Source organism: Gopherus evgoodei, chromosome 6, assembly GCF_007399415.2.
Source record: "Gopherus evgoodei ecotype Sinaloan lineage chromosome 6, rGopEvg1_v1.p, whole genome shotgun sequence".
NCBI lineage: Eukaryota > Metazoa > Chordata > Testudines > Testudinidae > Gopherus > Gopherus evgoodei.
In genome coordinates, this window is record NC_044327.1 from 48,720,641 (window position 1) to 48,739,505 (window position 18,865).

General features: G+C 42.9%; 2 protein-coding genes and 1 non-coding gene across 9 annotated transcripts in view; 1 reads left to right on the forward strand and 2 right to left on the reverse strand.

The window, feature by feature from the left end:
- The window catches only part of CDC14B (cell division cycle 14B), a 76,336-nt gene extending 72,854 nt beyond the window's left edge, over positions 1-3,482 (reverse strand). For 5 of the 7 annotated variants that reach the window (XM_030566414.1, XM_030566409.1, XM_030566411.1 and 2 more), the window contains exon 1: positions 3,207-3,481. In XM_030566414.1, coding sequence (XP_030422274.1) covers positions 3,207-3,354 — 148 coding nt within the window. In that variant the 5' untranslated portion in view covers positions 3,355-3,481. Of the gene's footprint in view, positions 1-3,206 lie in introns of all 7 variants that reach the window. The other 2 variants (XM_030566408.1, XM_030566415.1) reach the window with 2 other exon arrangements.
- Positions 3,483-11,801: 8,319 nt separating this feature from the next.
- On the forward strand, positions 11,802-11,961 carry LOC115654126. Its single transcript, XR_004001110.1, has one exon. It is a non-coding gene; the product is annotated as a U1 spliceosomal RNA (small nuclear RNA).
- Positions 11,962-14,765: 2,804 nt separating this feature from the next.
- Positions 14,766-18,865, reverse strand: part of PRXL2C (peroxiredoxin like 2C) — a 37,947-nt gene continuing 33,847 nt past the window's right edge. The window contains exons 4-7 of the mRNA XM_030567546.1: positions 18,035-18,088; positions 17,519-17,624; positions 16,116-16,247; positions 14,766-15,461 (exon numbers count right to left, since the gene is read on the reverse strand). Coding sequence (XP_030423406.1) covers positions 15,334-15,461; positions 16,116-16,247; positions 17,519-17,624; positions 18,035-18,088 — 420 coding nt within the window. The 3' untranslated portion in view covers positions 14,766-15,333. The remainder of the gene's footprint in view (positions 15,462-16,115; positions 16,248-17,518; positions 17,625-18,034; positions 18,089-18,865) is intronic.

An 18,865-nucleotide genomic window follows, 5' to 3' on the forward strand; every position in this document is an offset into this window, starting at 1 on the left:
TCACAGGGTGGCAAGGTTATTACATGGGGGTCACACGTACCTGCATGAAACATTTCAACTTCTATAAAATATATAATTTAAATTTAGCGTTAAAGAAAATTACACACACCTTCCCATTGCAATGTAGTGTATTTACTTCAAAAAGTATTGTAAACATATAATGCAGTAATCATTGATCCTAAACAAAATATATACTTGTATTTTCAACACTTTAAGGAAATTGGACTCTGGGATTGTAGTATCATGCAAGCACCTTTGTTGGCTTGTGACTGGAAAAGTGGGGCCGAGACAACATTAGAGAGCTTGACTGTTCAGCAGTTGAAGAGCTGCATTAAACTGCAAACCAAGCAGAACACTGGAATCAGCAAAAACAAAAATTATAATTTACCAGTTAGACAGCCAGGCAGGGCAGCTCAAGGGGGGCTTGAAAGGGCTATAGCCACCCTAAAATTTGCCTTAGCCCCCATCCCAGCACAAAGGTCAAACTTTAGGCAGAAATAGGAATGGCATGGCATGACATTGCCACCCTTACTTCCGCAGTTCTGTGCTGCTGTTGGCAGTGATGCCGCCTTCAGAGTTGGGAGCCTGGCCAGCAGCTGCCACTCTCCAGCTACTCAGCTCTGATGGCAGCGCTTGCGACCAGCAGCAGCCCAGGAGTAAAGGTGGCAATGGGGCACTAGAAATGTTCCCTCTAATTTTTTTCATCCACGTGCGGGATGAATTTTGTTATGTCCAGCACCAATATTGAGATGATGTGCACCACCAATACAAAAATCAAACCTAAATTGCTGGTCATACTTAAGGGTTGCTGAAGCTACATCTGAAGTTGACCTTGCTATGTATTCATTCTCACTAATCAATAAATTAATTTTGCTAAAAAGTAATACAGGGCCTTCTATAATTTCTGTTACAAGAGATATGTAGATAACTGCCATTTAGCATGTGAATTGTAAAAGCCAGTTTTCTAATTTGCAAGATTACATTATAATACTTTCTGCTAGGGAAATCAGATCATGGTTTTGTCAGTAATTGAATGGGACAACATTGACTCTTTTCCTATGCATCTAGATATACTGAACATGTCAAGGCACCAAATCCTGTTACCCTTCTGTATAACCCAGCCAGATTGGTGTGGTTTTACTGCAGAAAGAGTGAGCAGGCGGCAGTGGGGAAAAGCATCTCTCCCCACTGCAGTCCTGGGCCTGGGGGGAGAGGCATCTCTCCTCACCCTAGCCCTGCATGCCCCAATCTTCCCATCCACCACTGTCCCAACCCACCCCTACTCCCCCACGCCTCACCTTACACATCCTCTCCAGGGTCCAGGCCTACCCATGGCTGTGCACCTGCTCCGCTCCACAAATTAAGTGCTTTCTTGTGCAGCCGCAGAGGCGCACACCTTAGAGCAGTGGTGGGCAACCTGCAGCCCTGTCAGGGTAATCCATTGGCAGGTTGTAGGACAGTGTGCACATTAACTGTCCACAGGCATGGCCACCCTGCAGTTCCCATGGCCGCGGTTTGCCATTCCTGGCCAATGGGAGCTCAGGGAAACAGCATGAGCCACAGGGATGTGCTGGCTGCCACTTCCCGCAGCTCCCATTGGCTGGGAATGGCGAACCGCGGCCACTGGGAGGTGTGGGTGGCCGTGCCTGTGGACGGTTAATGTAAACACTGTCTCATGGCCCTCCAGCAGATTACCCTGACAGGCTGCCCACCATTGCCTTAGGGGAACACATAGCACTAGTAAGTCTGCTCTGGAAAGTGATATTTGTATGTTTGTTAATATCATTTTTCACAGCCTCTCAGATCTGAAGGCAGAGCAGCTCAGAAGTAAGAGTGGCAGTGGGGCGCTAAGTCTGCTGTGAAAAGTGATATTGACAAAGTTTCTTCACTCCCTGCTCCCAGTATTGAATAGTAACTATTTTAAAACAAATCTGCTCATAATAATTTGATAAAAAAAGTTTTAGTCTTAATTTAAAAGTAGAAAGAAAAGATTGATTTATTTTAAACAATTTGGTTATAAATTTAGCATTTAAAATAGCATTAAATATATAAAAAAGTGTTTTTAATTTATAAGGAGAGGCTTGCTATCTGAAAGGAGTTGCTAATACAAAACGTTTGGGAACCACTGTTCTAGTCTGACCTCCTGTATATTACAGACCACACCATATGTTCACACAGAAGACTAAGAAGGTTGACAGGTTGAACTATATTTCCATTCTTCCTTTCCATCAGTACTGTAAAATAGTGCAAGACTGCCGTTTTCTAGTGCTGCCCTTTAAAAGTGGCCCTTTCTGGACTTCTGTGATGTGGATAAGAGTGCTAAATCAGAGGCACTTTTGTCTGTATTTTTTCTGTTATGGTTAAAACATCTAGAATTGAAATTTGTGTAAAATAATTATTGTATCCACAACAGCCAGTCAGGCAAGCATTTATTAACTGAGTCGGCAAAAGACAACAAAGCATTGTTTGCCTATACTGGAGGCTGCCCTGAGGAAAAAGAGAGGAGGGTGAGAAGGGAAAAAGAAAAACAGCAGGAAGAAGCAGGAGATGAAAGAGGTGGTTTCCTTTTCTTGCAGGCACTCCTTTCATTTAGGACTCAGGAAAAGCAAAACCAGGAATTTCACGCAGAATATTTTACACCCGATTCTTTGTTGAGCCCAAAATTAAAGTCAGTACTACAAGACAGGATGAGTAGGCCACTCTTATGCATGTTTAAAGCATTCGGCTAATGATTTTTAAACGGCAGAAACTCTGCAGAGGCATTTCAGGCCACGAGAGACCTACATATTTTCTCTGCGCTGTCAGGGAGACCCCTGAACCACCTGCCAAGCCCCCTCCACTCTGGGGCTACCGTTTCAAACAAAACCCACGACGTGGCGGCTCCCACAAAGTTTGACAGCAACTTGTAACGTGCACAGCGAAGCGCGGCGGGGGCCGAGGCTGCTGCGAGAGGCAAGTGGACGCAGGGAGAAGGGTTTTGCTCTGATCCATTATTTTGAAGCCTGGTGAGAGGGAAGAGCTGGCTGGTGCCTTCCCTCCAGTGGAGCGGGACGAGCAAGTTCCGCCAATCCCGCCACACAGACCCTGCTGCTGCCCCGGGACTGACGCTAGGGACAGCTGCCCACCGCACACACGGTGTCAGAGATGCCTGCACGGGCACAGCAAGCCGGGCGCAGGTGCCTCCCGCCCCCGGCTCCCCCGCTCACCGGTGATTTCCATGCAGCTCTCCGGCCCGGACGGGGGCGGCTCCTCTTCCACTCCTGCAGCTGCAGCCGCCGCGCTCCGAGTTTTCTTCACGGCCGGCGGCGCCGGGGCCGAGTGTCGCCGGGCCCCGGCCCAGTTCTTCCGCTTCATGGCGGCGGCGGCGGCGCCGTTACGGGGGGTGTGAGGCAGCCGCGCTCATCCCCGCCGCTCCCCTGGGCCGGGGCTCGGGCTGCCTGAGGGGAGGGACCCCGAGCCAGCAACAGCAGCGGCTGACGCTCCTCGGCCGCCTCCCCGCAGCGGGGGCCCCGCGCCCCCTTTCCTGCGCCTCTGATTGGGTGGGGGGAGTGTGACGTCATCGTGACCTGATCACGTCGGCTACAGTGACGTCATAGTGGTAAATGCTTATTACGAGTATGCTGAGGCAAAGGGCTGTGTGACACTTCCACATGCCTGCATTCACCGGTGTCCATGTGGCCCTCGATGTGGCTCCATGCATCAACCTCCCGCAGCCACACACCCTGCTGTGTGCCACTTCACCCATTTATGTGTGTGTGTGTGTATATATATTATATATATATATATATACACATATACACACACACACATATTATTTCTGTTGCCAGATTGCCCAGAGACTCGAAAGCAATTGTGCCATGCACCATACATACATAATAAAAAGTTCCTTCACCTTCGTATATCCCCACACAGACCACTATGCACCACCTTATGGTCCTTTATTGGTTTGACTATATATCCCAAAGGCTGGGGCTGGTGTCGCTGCTCACTCAAACCCTACCTGCTCTCTGCATAAGCCCTGCCTCCTCCCAGCCCCCAGATGGGGCTGGCATCTCCGCTCACCCTCCTGCTCATTCCTCTGCACCCCAATTTTTCACAAGAGTGGGCATTTGTCCTGTTTTCTCTTGCCAACTGATTAAGTTGGCAAGAACAAACCAGACAAATGCACTCTTTTGCCCAAAAAAGTCAGGATAGCCAGGACGGCTTCAAAAAGGGACTGTTCCAGCCAAAACAGGATATGATCACCCTATCGCTTATACATATAAACATCACAGTACACACTGAAATCCACTCTTTCCTTACACCATTTCATATACAATGTCCATGTACACTCATACATCTTCCCATTCCCATACAAGCCTACACACACCTCAGATACGCCCTTCTCTATATAAAATATAACTTCACATATCTCTCACGTCTTCAGAGGTGCTGGAACTAGGGGTTCTGGAGTTGGCTTGAAATGGTTTCCATCATATATGGGGTTTACAGTTTGGTTCAATGGCTCTCAGCACCCCTGCCGCTATACAGATTTTTCCAGCACCACTATATGACTTCATACACATATTCCCCACATCTATTCAGTCTCTCTATACTGCCTCATATGCACACCCATTCATGCCCAGCATGCCACACACACATTTTACTAGAGCTGGATCTAGGAGCAGGCAACCCAGACAACCGCATGGGTACCGGGCTTGAGGGGGGCTGGGCTCAAGGTGCTGTAAATTATTCAAAAGTATAACAAATGGAGGGGGGCAACCAAGACACATCTTGCCTGGAGCACCATTTGGTCTAGGTCTGACCCTTCATTTTACACATTCATATACCCCCAACACACCCATGTAAGCTTTTTGAAACAGAGACTGCCTTTTCATTTTGTATTTGTACAGTACCTAGTACACTAGGATCTTGGTCAATGAATGGGGTGCCCCTATAATTCAAAGAAAAAAAAACTCTCATACATGCACACTCACATACAAAACCTTTTTATCCTCTCTTCTTAGAGTGCCCTAGATAATGTTTTATGTTTATATAGCACTTACATACCAAAGAATTCCAAATAGAGTCACAGACTACACATACTACGCCGCTGAGATTCAGCTATCTCTGGAGGTGGAGAGTGCCAGCCAACTGGCACACAGTTTATCACACAGCAATGTAGGGGAAGGAATTTGCTATTATGAAAAGAACATCTGTTTCTACATAAAATGGACTTTGTCAGAATAGAATATTTTAGATTTATTTTTAATTACCTATTACCATACATTAAGAGTAAGCAATTCAATTCCATGTATTAATATTTTATTGGCACGAGAACCAATACAAGTGTTGCCAAAGCATAAGGAAGAGACAAATCCCCAGGTAGCTGTCAGAGGAAGGTATACTTTTCCCAGGATAAGGCTTCACACTGTATGTATGATATATTTTCCTGTCTCCGTTTGTCATTTCTGTCCACTCTCAATCCAGAGACAGGCTGCTATGTACTGTGATGCCATCTCTGCTGTCTCTCTCCATTCTCCTAGGTTTAGACAGTTTTCTCTCATTGCTTTTACATAAAAACCTTTAATCATTTTTAGTATTTTGAAGAAATATCTCTTTTTGCACCTTATTGTATTTTGGACATTGAAGTAGAGTGTCCCTCCATCTCAGTTTCCTCTTCATCAGACTAGTTGTGCTGCATCTCTCTGGGTTTGAAGTCTGTTTTGTGTCTCCCTATTTCCACCTCTAGTTTATGATTAATGATTTTGTATTTGATAAAGCCTGCCTAAAGTTTGCACATTTTAGTATGCTGAGATAGGCAGCTGGTGTGATAGTTCTGTGCAGTGACCCCAGTCTACCATAAAAGAAACCCCTACATAGCTGTGGTCCAGGCAAACAGATGGTTGACCAAGAAGATAGGACAGGAAGCCAAGCCTAAAAGTAGGGTGACCAGATGTTCCAATTTTATAGGGACAGTCCTGATATTTGGGGCTTTTTCTTATATGGGCACCTATTACCTCCCACACTTTGTCCTGATTTTTCATATTTGCTGTCTGCTCACCCTACCTAACAGCAAAAATACTCAGGATCTCACAGACCGCCAGAGAGAGCGAACTAGAAATGCAACACACACTTTGCCTCCAGTTCCTAAGGCCCTATCTATACTGGGTATTAATATAACCATACTTGGTAGGCAATCAACACAGGTGTAGCTCAGCTGCAATGGTATTAACATTTTAAGATGTAGTATAGAGAGCATAGACATTTTTAGTACTTTCAGCTGACTCAGATGACAGAACAATGACCAATAAAACAACTCTCTCAGGTAGCAGTTTTCCAGGGAATGTTTGCTTATTATCTTCCCTTGTCTTCAACAGCATTTTCTGTTTGCTCTCCATGTCTTGCTGCTGTGGGTTTAGGCAGGGACACTCACTATATTATATACATCATATATTTTCTAATTCCCTTCAGGCAATAATTCTTATAACAACTGGGAGAAGGAGTTAGTTCACTATCAGATCTTTTATAAAAACAATACTGGATCTTCCAGTCTAACTGCAGTCCCTGATGAGTTTGGTCCATTATGTGTAATGGCATGTCTACCTTAAAAGATTATGGTATTATCATGGGAGGGTTGAACTGGCAGGTTTATGAGCTCATTTAAAGTTGCTAGCAAAGCCATAGCCAGATCCTGATTTATGGGCCTGATCGTACAAACACTTACACACATGATTTGACTCAGGTGTTGGGGCCTTATTCTGCTGCTCTTATTCCTTGAATAATACCACTAGTTTTAATGAGCCTACCTTCAGCATAAGGTACTACTCAGTGTAAGCAAGGGAGTCAGAGGTGAGCTTGACAAGGGTTGAGGATACTCAGCATCAAGTGAAGTAAGCTTCCTGTGTGATTCTTGCAGCATGCAGCTGAGAGTAAAGGCCACACTTTGTTGATCAGGAGTTGTAGCTATCTTCTGCCTACTACCTCATCATTAAGTGACCCTCTTTCTAAAAAGAGAAACTTTCAAATAGGTCTCTGTTTTCAAAAAAAATTGTTTAAAAATTGTGGTTTTAAAATAAAAATTTTGAAAACCAAGGCTCCACATAGTTGAACATAGTTATTTTCCTATGCATGCTTCTTGCCCTCTATGGTACTTTGAAATAAATCTGTCACTTAAAATGGCTAAAAAAATAAAACAGAAGTGCAGTGTAACACAGTAATTGCCAAATAAGCACTCTCTGGTGGCCAGAGGTGTCTCTGCAGTGCCCTGACTCTTTTTTCCCCTTTCTTCAGGGCTCCTTAAACAAACTCCACACTGTCTTTGTAATCCAATCACAACCCATCTTGGGGTCTGGTTTTTATTAACAAAAAGTTCCAGAAAAGCAAACACAAAAACTAAAATCTTACACCCATCCTTAAACTGGGCTCCATCCAGCCTTAAGATGGGCACAACCCCTCTTCTCTGAGATACTGTCCCTTCCTAGTGTTTGAACCACAGCAGAGAACACAGGGCCTGAGTGCCTTCTTTGCCTTTTCTCAAAAGAAAAGCAAAACTTACAGCTGAATCTTCTTACCTAGCTCCAACTCCCTCCTTTAGGGAGTACTGGAGGAGACCCTCTCTCCCTACAACCTCAATGCAATCCTTCCTCCTTACAAAGCCATGATTAGACCCTTTATAGCACAGGTGTTGCCTCACCCCCTTAATTGGCTCAACTAGGAGCACCTCCTCTGGCACGGGGCAATGGACTGCTTTAATCACAGGTGCTTGCCACCCTGTAACATATGGTTAGACAATTTAAGTGCAGTTTTTGAAAAGCAGAGCCTTTTCCCCCCCTCCTATCTGATGGATTATGGAACCTTTTTCTGAGTGTACTCTGACATCTGCTGAGTATAAGGTGACTGTCTCCTGCTGGTTTTTTTCACTATTCACTCACTGTGTGAGTTTTTTAAATTAATGTTGAACTAGTACAAGACATAAAATTATGATCAGATTTTGTACATTTCACATTACTGTTAACATGGGCCCCAGTCTTGCCATTCATTGGTCACTACAATAAGAGAATTTTGCTTTGAGTATTCTGAAATACCTTGCAGCTTCTTAATAGAGGCTTACAGAAAAGCCTCGAAAGGGAGGTGAAAATGCCGTAAAATTTACTTCTCCCAATTGATACAATTAAGGTGGTGATAGTATTAGGACACTTTGGTTTGCATAAAACAGTAATTAATTTTAAGATTAAGGCTCTAATTAAGTAGAAATTGATAGTTAAATTTAGAAGATACAACATGGCTGGCCAAAATGGCGGAGACAAGGATAATATAGTTTAAATCTATGTAGTGGAAAGTTCTAGCAAACAAGATAGCATCAGAGGGAGGTGCTTAAAAACATCTAGAATCCAAGATGGCATCAGAGGGAGGAGATTTCCTACTTAAGAATAGATATGACATCATGCAGAGGAGCTGGAAAAAGCTAGCAGCTGATTGGCTGAGAGGAGCTGACCTTGAGAGAGCAACCAGTATATAAGACTGACAGCAAGCAGGCTGAGTTTATAGTGGATTAGGTGTAGCAGACTTTCAACTAACAGGTTGAAAAGAAGTTGGTTTGAGGCTTTGCATAAGAATGGAAGCTGCCTGAAGAGAAGGACTGAACATCCTTTAAGGCAGCTACTTGAAAAAGCATCAGCAGAATTCTAAGGTTGCCGTGGCAATGAACAACTGCCTGCTAGTAGCTACCTTGCCAGCAGCAACAGAAGAGCAGCAACTGTCACTGCATTTGTGGCCTGACAGAGCGACAGCGCAGCTGTGGAGCACATACTTCAGGAAATCAGACACAGCAGAAGGACCAATTAGATGAGTCAGAGGGAAACTTTTGAGTAAGAAGTGTAACAAGAGTGTATGGCTGTGTCTGTAAATAAAGCTGGACACCTGCATCTTTAGTGAGATTTCCCCTACCCATCTTGTAACCACTTGGCCAGCATTTACAGAATGTTTAATGTTAAGAGTCAATGTTGATGTTAAATGTTTTATTTTTAATTTGTGAATATGGTAATAGTTTTTCTTATGGGTATACAGAATGTGTATACCACATTGTATTAAATATGGGGTTAAATTGTATCACTACAACTAAAAGCCTTTGTGTATATGGGAATATCTATGTGCATGTTACATTGAAGCTACTTTATTCTTTGTGTGGGGTGTCAAATATTGTAAGCAGTCTGTGTCTTTACTTCCCTGTGCTGCTTTAATTATAAGATGTTTTAAATGTAATTTTATTGCATTTTCAATGAGTTCTATAGAATCTGCTTTGCTTCATTCAATACATTGTAACCACATATTTCCTTTAAATAATTATTTTGTTTTTGAAGAATTACTGCTTGTGTGTTCATCCTTGAGCGGAAGACTGTATCTGTCTCTTTTCAGGGGTTAGCATGACTAGCTTGCTCTAGGGAGCCCTCTGTGGGCTGGAAACAAGCCCCTTGGTAATACCCAGGCATTTCCTTTAGGGCGGGCCACACTCTTGTTGCCCTATGGTTCAATTAAAAGTGCCATTGTAGGCTAACACCATTGGCATCTAAAATTTTAGGAGAACAGCATAGGCAGATTGCTGTGCCTGTACAGAGCTCCAGTGAAGTCAATGAGACTGTGTGGATGCAACTGGTAACTCACACATACACACACAAAAAATGCAGAATTGAAGCTTTAATTAGTTCTTTCAGTCCTACTCTTGTCCTTTTTTCATACTATTTTCTGTAGAATTTCATAGAATTTCTGTACTATTTAGTTTTTAAATTTCACATGTTTGAATTAATAAGTCTTTTGGTTATGCTTTGCTCTACCATGTAAGGGTTTGATTTCTGACTCAAGTTCCTTACCCTCCAGGCCAGCAAGAGGTAGAAGTTCTTTGCATCCCTCTGTAAGGGTGAAACTAGCTGGTTGAAGAGCAAAGATTATAGGTTCCAAATGTAAAATTGTCACCTTTTCAAACTAAATTTTAGCCCCACTATTACATGTCCCACCAACTCACAGCTGGTAGCTCTCTGGCTTCTCATGTCAGTTCCAACTTCTCACATCATTTCTTCCATCTGCAATCTCTTTCCTTCATTCTCATCCCATCACTCTTGCATTCCTCCAAGCAAGCAGGATATCAATCAAAAGACACAGAGGCACAGCTGAAACAGACTAGCAATGGGAGGGAAGTGTGGTAGCACTCCTGTACTTTTGGGAGAATTGGAAGGTGGTGTCCAGAGGATGAAGTTTATAATTTGGGGAAATGGGACAGAGACTGGGAGACCAGGTAACCCATTTAAAAACCAGGGAGGTGACAACCTTATTCAAAGGCAGTCTCATTCAGCTTTCTGCACTTGTATGAAAGAATGTTCTTTAAGCACAAATGAAGAATTTAGACTTGGTGGGTGAGGTAATTTATGGGACTAATTTCTGTCGGTGAGAGAGACAAGCTTTTGTGCTGCACAGAGCTCTTCTGCAGGTCTGGGAAAGGACTAAGACCATGTCTTCACTAGCACTTATGTTGGCAAAACTTTTGCTGCTCAGGGGTGTGACATAAGTTTTGTCAGCATAAGCACTCGTGTGCACAGTGCTACGTGGGCGGGAGATGCTCTTCTGCTGACATAGCCACTGCCACTCACTGAGCTGGTTTTATTACGTTGATGGAGCTCTCTCTCCCATCAGCCTAATGCGGCTACATGAGCACTCTTATAGTGATGCAGCTGTGCAACTGTAAGGTTGTAAGTGTAGGCAGAGTGTCACAGCTAAATACAAGATAGAACCGATACTGTAGTTTAGCGTAAGCAGTTAGCACATATAGTAATGTACCATTCAAGGTAAAATGGCCTGTCAACACCCCTGTTGTCACAGAACTACAGCTCAGTGAGTGGCAGTGGCTATGCCAGCAGGAGAGCATCTCCTGCCCACGTAGCACTGTGCACACGAGTGCTTATGCTGACAAAACTTATGTCACACCCCTGAGCAGTTGGGACTGGACCACAGGGGATGGATCAGTAGATAATTATCCTGTTCTGTTAATTCCCATTGAAGCATCTAGCATTGGCCACTGTTGGAAGACTGGATACTGGGCTAGATGGACCACTGGCCTAACCCAGTATAGCCATTCTTATGTTCTTTTGACAAAAAGGGGCTTAGAGGGTTACAGAGTGTTGTAATAAGCCATAAATCCAGTGTCTTTATTAAGCCATGACTTTTAGTATCTAGCAAAATTATGAATTTAAACTCTCAGGCTCATCCTTTTAAAGTGTTGTGCAGATTTCCTGTGAGGATGAGGACTGAGAGGTCAGACATAGAGTGATCACATTGTTAAAAGTGTTCACCCACAGGTGACATGGTGCTTTGTCTTTTATCATTTTCCTGTGTGAGTTCATTATAGAGTGTACTGATTGTCTGGTTTCACCCACACAGTTGTTGTTGGGACATTTAGTGCACTGGATGAGGTACACCACATGTGATAGGCACATGTAGGATCCATGGATCTTGAAAGGTGTGTTGTGGGGGATGTTGATCATAGTAACAGTGGAAAAATATTTGCAGGTTTTGCATCTATTGTTCTGGCAGGGTCTGGTGCTGCTTTGAGTTGTTGTGTCCTGGTCTGTTGGGAGCTTGCTTCTGATGATGAGCTTGGAGAGGTTTGGGGGTTGTTAACAGAGGTGTTAAAGGGCCACTTCACCTTAAATGATCCCTTAAAATATGCACTATTTATCCTAAACTATCTGTTCAATCTTGTATTTAGCTTTGACACTCTTCATACCTTTCCCAGATCTGAAGAAGAGCTCTGTGTAGCTCGAAAGTTTCTCTCACTGACCGACAGAAGATACCATGATCATGAGGTGGTTTTCCCAGGGTGAGGCTCATCCACTGCAGTCCAGATGTGCTGACCTCTGAGATTTCCCCAATTGTAGGAAACTCAGCTGCATAACTTGTAGAAGCAGGAGACTGCATTTGCGCTTTCCCCTGAGAAAATAATAAACAGAACTAGGTTCAATAAGAGATACAGTAACTCCTCACTTAAAGTTGTCCTGGTTAACGCTGTTTCGTTGTTACGCCGCTGCTGATCAATTAGGGAACATGCTCATTTAAAGTTGTGCAATGCTTCCTGTGGACGAGGGGGTGCCGGGGCTCAACCTTCCCTGGGGAGGAGGGGAGCCACACCAGCCTCGTCTCGTCGTCCGAGGGCCTCTATCTTCGGGACTTCAGTCCTCTCTGGCGGTTCGGGCCCTGTATGCGGGGCCGAACAACAACGCAGTTCAATAACAGGGGGGCCAGCCCTTGGGTCGGGTGGGCCCCAACAAACCTAGTAGTCAATTATCAGCTCTGGCCCTTTGGGGCAAGACAGAGCAGGGGCAAAGTCAACAGGGGCCCAGCCCTTGGTTAGGGCGGGGCACCAAACACAGTTATCAGCTCTGGCCCTTTGGAGCAGGGCAGAGCAGTGGCTGGGGGGAGTCTGCCACCCGCTTACGGGTGGCAGGGGGAACGCAGGCCCACCCACTCCTCTGTGTTCCAGCCCGGGGCCCTGATAGCGGCTGACGCTGCTAGTGGCTGTCAGTGGGGAAGGGGGTCCTGACCGAAACACACTGACATAGGTGCAGGGCCTTCTGCAGCCTGACTATAGTCAGCTGCCCCCGGGCTACTTCCAGCCTCCCCCCTGGTTCCTACCTGGTCCGCTGGGGTGTCCAGTACCATGGGCTCCTCCCAGTCCGGGCAGGGCGGTAGGTCGGGGAATACCTCTGGGACGGCGGACCAGGTCTGGTCTGGTCTGGTCTGGTGGCTCCTCTGGGCCGTAGTGGGGACAGGGCAGCTCTGGCAGCTCCTCGTTGTAGCAGTGGCGGGACTCTGCGGCTTCCCGGTGAGGAGAGTCAGTGGGCACGTCTGCTCCTGCCGGTGACCAAGCCCTGACTGAGGGCTGAGGCCCAGCTTTTATCCTTCCGGGTCGCTGCCTGACCCTTTGAGGGGCGGGACTTCCTCCCAGCGGTTCCACCCTGGGGGGGAGGGGAGCCACACCGCCTCGCTATACTCCCTTATAATGTTGTTGGCAGCCACCTGCTTTGTCTACTGCTTGCAGGAAGAGCAGCCTGTTGGAGTTAGCTGGTGGGGGCTTGGCACCAGGGTGGACTGCCAGCCCCCCTATCAGCTCCCCATTCTCCTAAGTTCCCTGTGCGGCAGCCATCCAACAGGCTATCAATTGCCGGCAGTTCAGCTGTCCCTCCCCACACTGCCATGTGCTGCTCCTGCCCTCTGCCTTGGGGCTGCTTTCTGGAGCATCCTGCTTGAGGGCTCAGCTGACTGCTAGTTCATCGTCTAGCAGTAAGGCATTCCCTGGGAAATATCCCACTTTCTGACTTCACCGCCTCAACCAAGCTTCACAATCATCATCACTGTGTACCAGAATAAAATTGTTTGTTTAAAACTTATACTGTGTATGTGTATATATATGAGTGATGATGCCAAAAGAAAAGAGAAGGCATAAATGGTGACAAGGAAATTGGATATTTAACATTCCTTCTCTTTTAATAATCTAAAGTATCATTCAAAGATAGGCAGAAGTGTGTTTGATTAGCAAATACGGGATCTAATTCCTGTGTCTGCAACAGCTACTTTTTGCTGTTCTGGGACTGTGAAGCATCTGGAAACCCAGTAGTAGAATCCCTAGGTGGCACATAACCAAAGAAACACCGTCTCCTGGCTGAGTGAAAGGAACATTGCCAGGGACAAGGGAGTTTGAGTGTAGCATTCTTACTGTCTGGTGATCCCCTTGTTGCCAGGATGGCTCCTGGGACTGTGGGGACATTTTACACTGAGTGCCCAGTAGGGCCCTGGAGAGCTCTAGGATCAAAGGAGCTCAAAGTTAGTGCATAACCACCCTTGCTTCTCCTGTAGCAAATTCATCTTGGCTAGCAGAGTGATTCAAGGACAAGATTTTCAACTTGACAGTATCTCTTTAAACATTTGAACCAGTTACTATAAACAATGGTAATTGAAAACGAACAAACAAAAACCCTCACATCCTAGGAGATGAAATCCTATTGTGGCTATTGGGTTGCTCATTAATCATTAATTTTTTAATGTAAACTTTGCATTTTCAGTCACTGAACATTTTGTTTAATTTCAAACATATTTTAATGGGCAGAACTCTGAAGAGTTTATTCTGGGACCGATAACAACCTTAATGGATGCAGGAGCAGGCCATGCTTTGTACAATTGCATTTTGTTTTGGAGGCTTAAACCTACAGATAGATTTTGCATGTGACGTGTAAGATATGCACAAACAGGAGCAATTTACAGCAAAGAACAAGGTTCAGAAATTGCAGGGGAGAATGAGCACATGCTTGTCAATAAATAATTTACAGTTTCATTAACAAATAGGCAAATTGTGGTTCATAGATGAAAAAGTATACGATCTATATGAATGAAAGTAATGGATTCTGAAAATAAGCAGACATTGTAGGAAGATTCTAAATAGCCATCTGATAAATGCTATTTTGCTATTACCTCTGCTGCTTTGATTAAAATAACCAGCAATATTTTTGCAAGGACCTCCTGCTGCACGTACTAATGGAGATTTTGCCCTCTTAAAGGGAATGGTGTCATACAGTACAAATTGTGTATGTTTTTACATTACTCAGTTTAGACCATAAATTTAACCCATTTTAAAACTGACAATCTGATTAGGAATACATTTAAAACTCATCACTGCCTTATTTTTAAAAAGCTACCATTTAGATGTGGCAGACCCAGAAAAAAAAGTAATTGCAAACAATGGATCTTGTAATTCAAACATTTATTTAGAACTATAGAAACATGTTTTGGTGTGCCTCTTTAAAGCCAGACAAAGGAAAAGGCATAATCTTGTGTCAGCTTCCTGTTGTTCACACTTGCTTTTTTGATAGTTTATTTTATGAAGTTCACATAATGCTGAAAGTTTCAAGCCACCAGTGAAGAAAATATATGACCTACTGAATGGCAAAAACTCCAAGCTTTTCCTTCTGAACAAAGTGATATATTAGAGTTTTGTTTTCAAGTAGCTTAATGCTTCATATTGAATCAAGATTTTTAAATTGCATTAGTAAGAATTTTTTGAGACAGAAAAGAGCAAATAGGAATTATTTTTGGAAAGGCAGGTCATATCTTAATTATTGCTTTCTTCTATATGTTGCAAGTGTGAATTCATCTGCATCTTCAGCATAATGCAATTTACTTGGTGCTCTGAGATCCAGTATGTATTATCAGCTGTTATATAAGAACATAAAACATGACATCCAGGGAAATTCCCTGGAGAATTTTTTGTCTTCTTGTATCAAGTTAAATTTGTAATCTGTTTTTTCTGGCAAGTCAAATGTCAATAATTTGATGTTTGTTTGTGAAATTTACCATTTTAACTCCTGCAAGCAGCAAAACTGTGCTAATGGGAGCATGATCCAACCTATTTTTATCAAGGTGCACAAAGTGGACTTTGCTACCTGGAACAGAATGAGAATAAAAATGATAATAGTTGAATAAAATACTGCTTTATTATAACAGTTAATTGGATTAAGGAAGCATCCTGATTTTCCAGCAATTTGTCTAATACTGTGCACTAACTACATGAATTTATATAAACATTCTGTTTTTTAATCACAGCATGTATATTTTTATCATTTTAAAAAAATATTACAGCAACAAGGCATGACAAGGTAAGTGGTCGAATTAGACCTGTACTTTTCTGCTTCCTAGTACCTCAAGAGAATGATTTTATCATGATAACCACCGTTCATGTTTTGTTGCCTTCTTAAAAACACATCAAATAAAATACCTAGAATCCAATGTAATGGCAGAGTATAGACTGGTGCCAAGATGTCAACAAGCAAAACTTAGGCCCAATCCTTTTCCTACTGAAGTCAAAGGAAAAACTCTGATTGGCTTCAACAGGAACAATTCAGGTCTTTGTAGAAGGGGGAATTATGCAATGACAGGCACAGACTTTGTTTACATAGCAGAAACATAAACAAGCACAGACTATATTTCTCTTTGGGAATCCTCAGGGCTCTACCAGAGATGAAGAGGACTCTCAGCAGTGTAATAAGAAACAGCTGGGGGAGGGGAAGATTATTTTAAAATAAAACAAATATGCTTACCTGGGCCTAAAATCAAAGTCCCCCCCTGCTGAGCTGGATCTCCCTGAAAATCAAAAGCAGGGCCAGTCATTGCTCTCCACATACTTCTGATACTTCCTGACAGCAAATTTGATTTCACATGTGGGCTCTGCACTAAAACATTAGAGGATATCTTACAACAAAATACATTTTATCTAAAATAGATTAAAATACTACTAGATAATTTCATCAGTGTCATAACAGAAATATAGATAACAAAATATTATTACACAGATATATACATTACTTTACAGCTGTTAAAATAGACACACACACAAAGAGCAGAAGATGGCCATACTGGGTCAGACCAGTGGTTCATCTAGCCCAGTATTCTGTCTTCTGGTAATGGCTAATGCCAGATGCTTCAAAGGGAATGAAAAGAACAGGGCAATTATCAAGCGATCCATCCCCTATCATCAAGTCCCAGCAACTGGCAGTCAGAGACTAGTCTATTGTATAAAGGAAGTCAACTTCATTATAATAAAGTCCTGATTCAGATCTTCTTTGCACCTATGTAAACCAGGCGTAACCACCAAAGTCAATGAAGTTACACCCGTGCAAAAATAGGATGAGATCAAAATCAGGCAGTAAGAGTCTGTATTTCCCCATAATGTCTGTATTTCCCCATAATATTACTAAGAATAGACATATTAATGGATTTAACAGGCTCATTTCTCTTCAGTCTTAAAACTAATAATCTATAGCAGGGATCAGCAACCTTTGGCACGTGGCCCATCAGGGAAATCCACTGGCAGGCCGGGCCGGTTTTTTTACTGCAGCATCCGCAGGTTTGGCTGATCGCAGCTCCCACTGGCCACGGTTCGCCGTTCCAGGCCAACGGGGACTGCGGGAAGTGGCGGCCAGCACATCCCTCGGCCCATGCCACTTCCCGCAGCCCCCATTGGCCTGGAACAGCCAACCACAGCCAGTGGGAGCTGCAATCAGCTGAACCTGCAGACGCTGCAGTAAACAAACCATCCCGGCCTGCCACCAGATTTCCTTGATAGGCAACATGCCAAAGGTTGCCGATCCCTGATCTATAGACTGCTCTATTGATGTTGGACCTCGTGTTTCTTGCAGGCTTCCAGCCTTCTCTGTTTTATGTGAACTCCTGGCATTTTAAATGTAATGCACTAGATTAATGAGATCTTAAACTAGGGCTTCATCCTGCACCACTGAACTCAATGAGAGCAGGATCAAGCCCATAGTGAGCCTCTCCCAAAGACTAGAAAGCTCCTTTAGAATAATGCAGTAAAACGTTCAGCATTGTTGTTGCAGAGTAGCACACTAGCATGTACGTTAAACTATTATTGTTATGCCAACATTATTGTTATGTTAAATGATGTTTTCTGTGAAAGAAATCAAGGGAAGAACATGGTTCCTACCTGATGTTGTGGCTGCTTCACCTTTTTTCATGCCAAGTATTTTATAAATCTCCCTCTCTGGATCGACATAGATTTCATGGGGATACCCTGTCAAACTACAAAACGGCTACAAGATACGTACGTACATAAAATAATTATATTAAATTTGAATGTTTAGTAAACAAATATGAAAAATACTGATTTTGAAACCCTCTGAATTCTTCATATTAAGCCCAACCAACACTAAGGGCCAAATCGTGAAGTTCTGACTCAGACAAAACTTCCACTGAAATCAGTGGAAGTTTTGCCTGAATAAAATTTGCAGGATTTGAATGTAAGATTTCCCCCACTACACTACAATTAGAATTGCTTTATGAAGAGTAATAAGGGCCTGGTTTTAAAGGCTGGTAAACAACCACAGCTCCACTTGAGGTCAATTAAAATCACTGACTTGGAAATCCAACCCCTAATTAACTAGATGAACTTGTTACTAGCATAATACAATATATCATTTACCTCACTGAGTATTTTATTTACCTTAATGTGATGGTGAGATGACTGTCCAATAACTATCAGTCTCACTTTTGCCTCCTAGAAAAAAATACAGAATATAGATATAAAAACTATTAATAAGGACTGAATTTTTATGCATATCAGCAAAACAATAATAGAAATATCTGTATTTTAGCTTAATGATCTCAGGGCACAGGATACAAAAGGTATTAGTTATTCTAGATGTAAAATTTGACTATTGCTCAATATCAAAAACCTATATTAATCAACAGACCTACATTTCCATTAATTTTTTTTAAAAGTAATGTTGGTAGGCAGCTTTTTTTTAACCTGCAGATGAATATCTGTTTTATTTTCTGTTGCCTCTATAGGATTACATTTTCATCTGGCTTCAAAACTGCTTACAATTTTTTACTTGCAAAACTTCACACTCACGTGTCTGCATCTGAAAAATTGTATTTGCGCCTGTATTATTTGCATATTAGAGCGTTTAACCGATTTGCATGCACAAATACACATTTCTGTATGCAAAATACATTCACATTCACTGTTAGGTACTTTTTTTTTCGAGGTGCAACATCAGGAATTGTGTCTAAAACCTTGGTTCATAATGTTAATTAATTTAGACTCCTTTCACTCAGTAATGCATTTAAACAAATCATTCATGGAACTAAGAGTTATTAATATCCTCTAGCACTGTACTCCTTCCATAAACAATTTGAATAATTTAACTGGTTGACAAAACAAGTCATCCCATAGATGATGACGTGATTATTCCTGAAAATACAGAAGAATATAATTCTATTATTCTTATCTGAGCAGCTAGTTTTTTAAAAATTTCCTATTAAATATGAT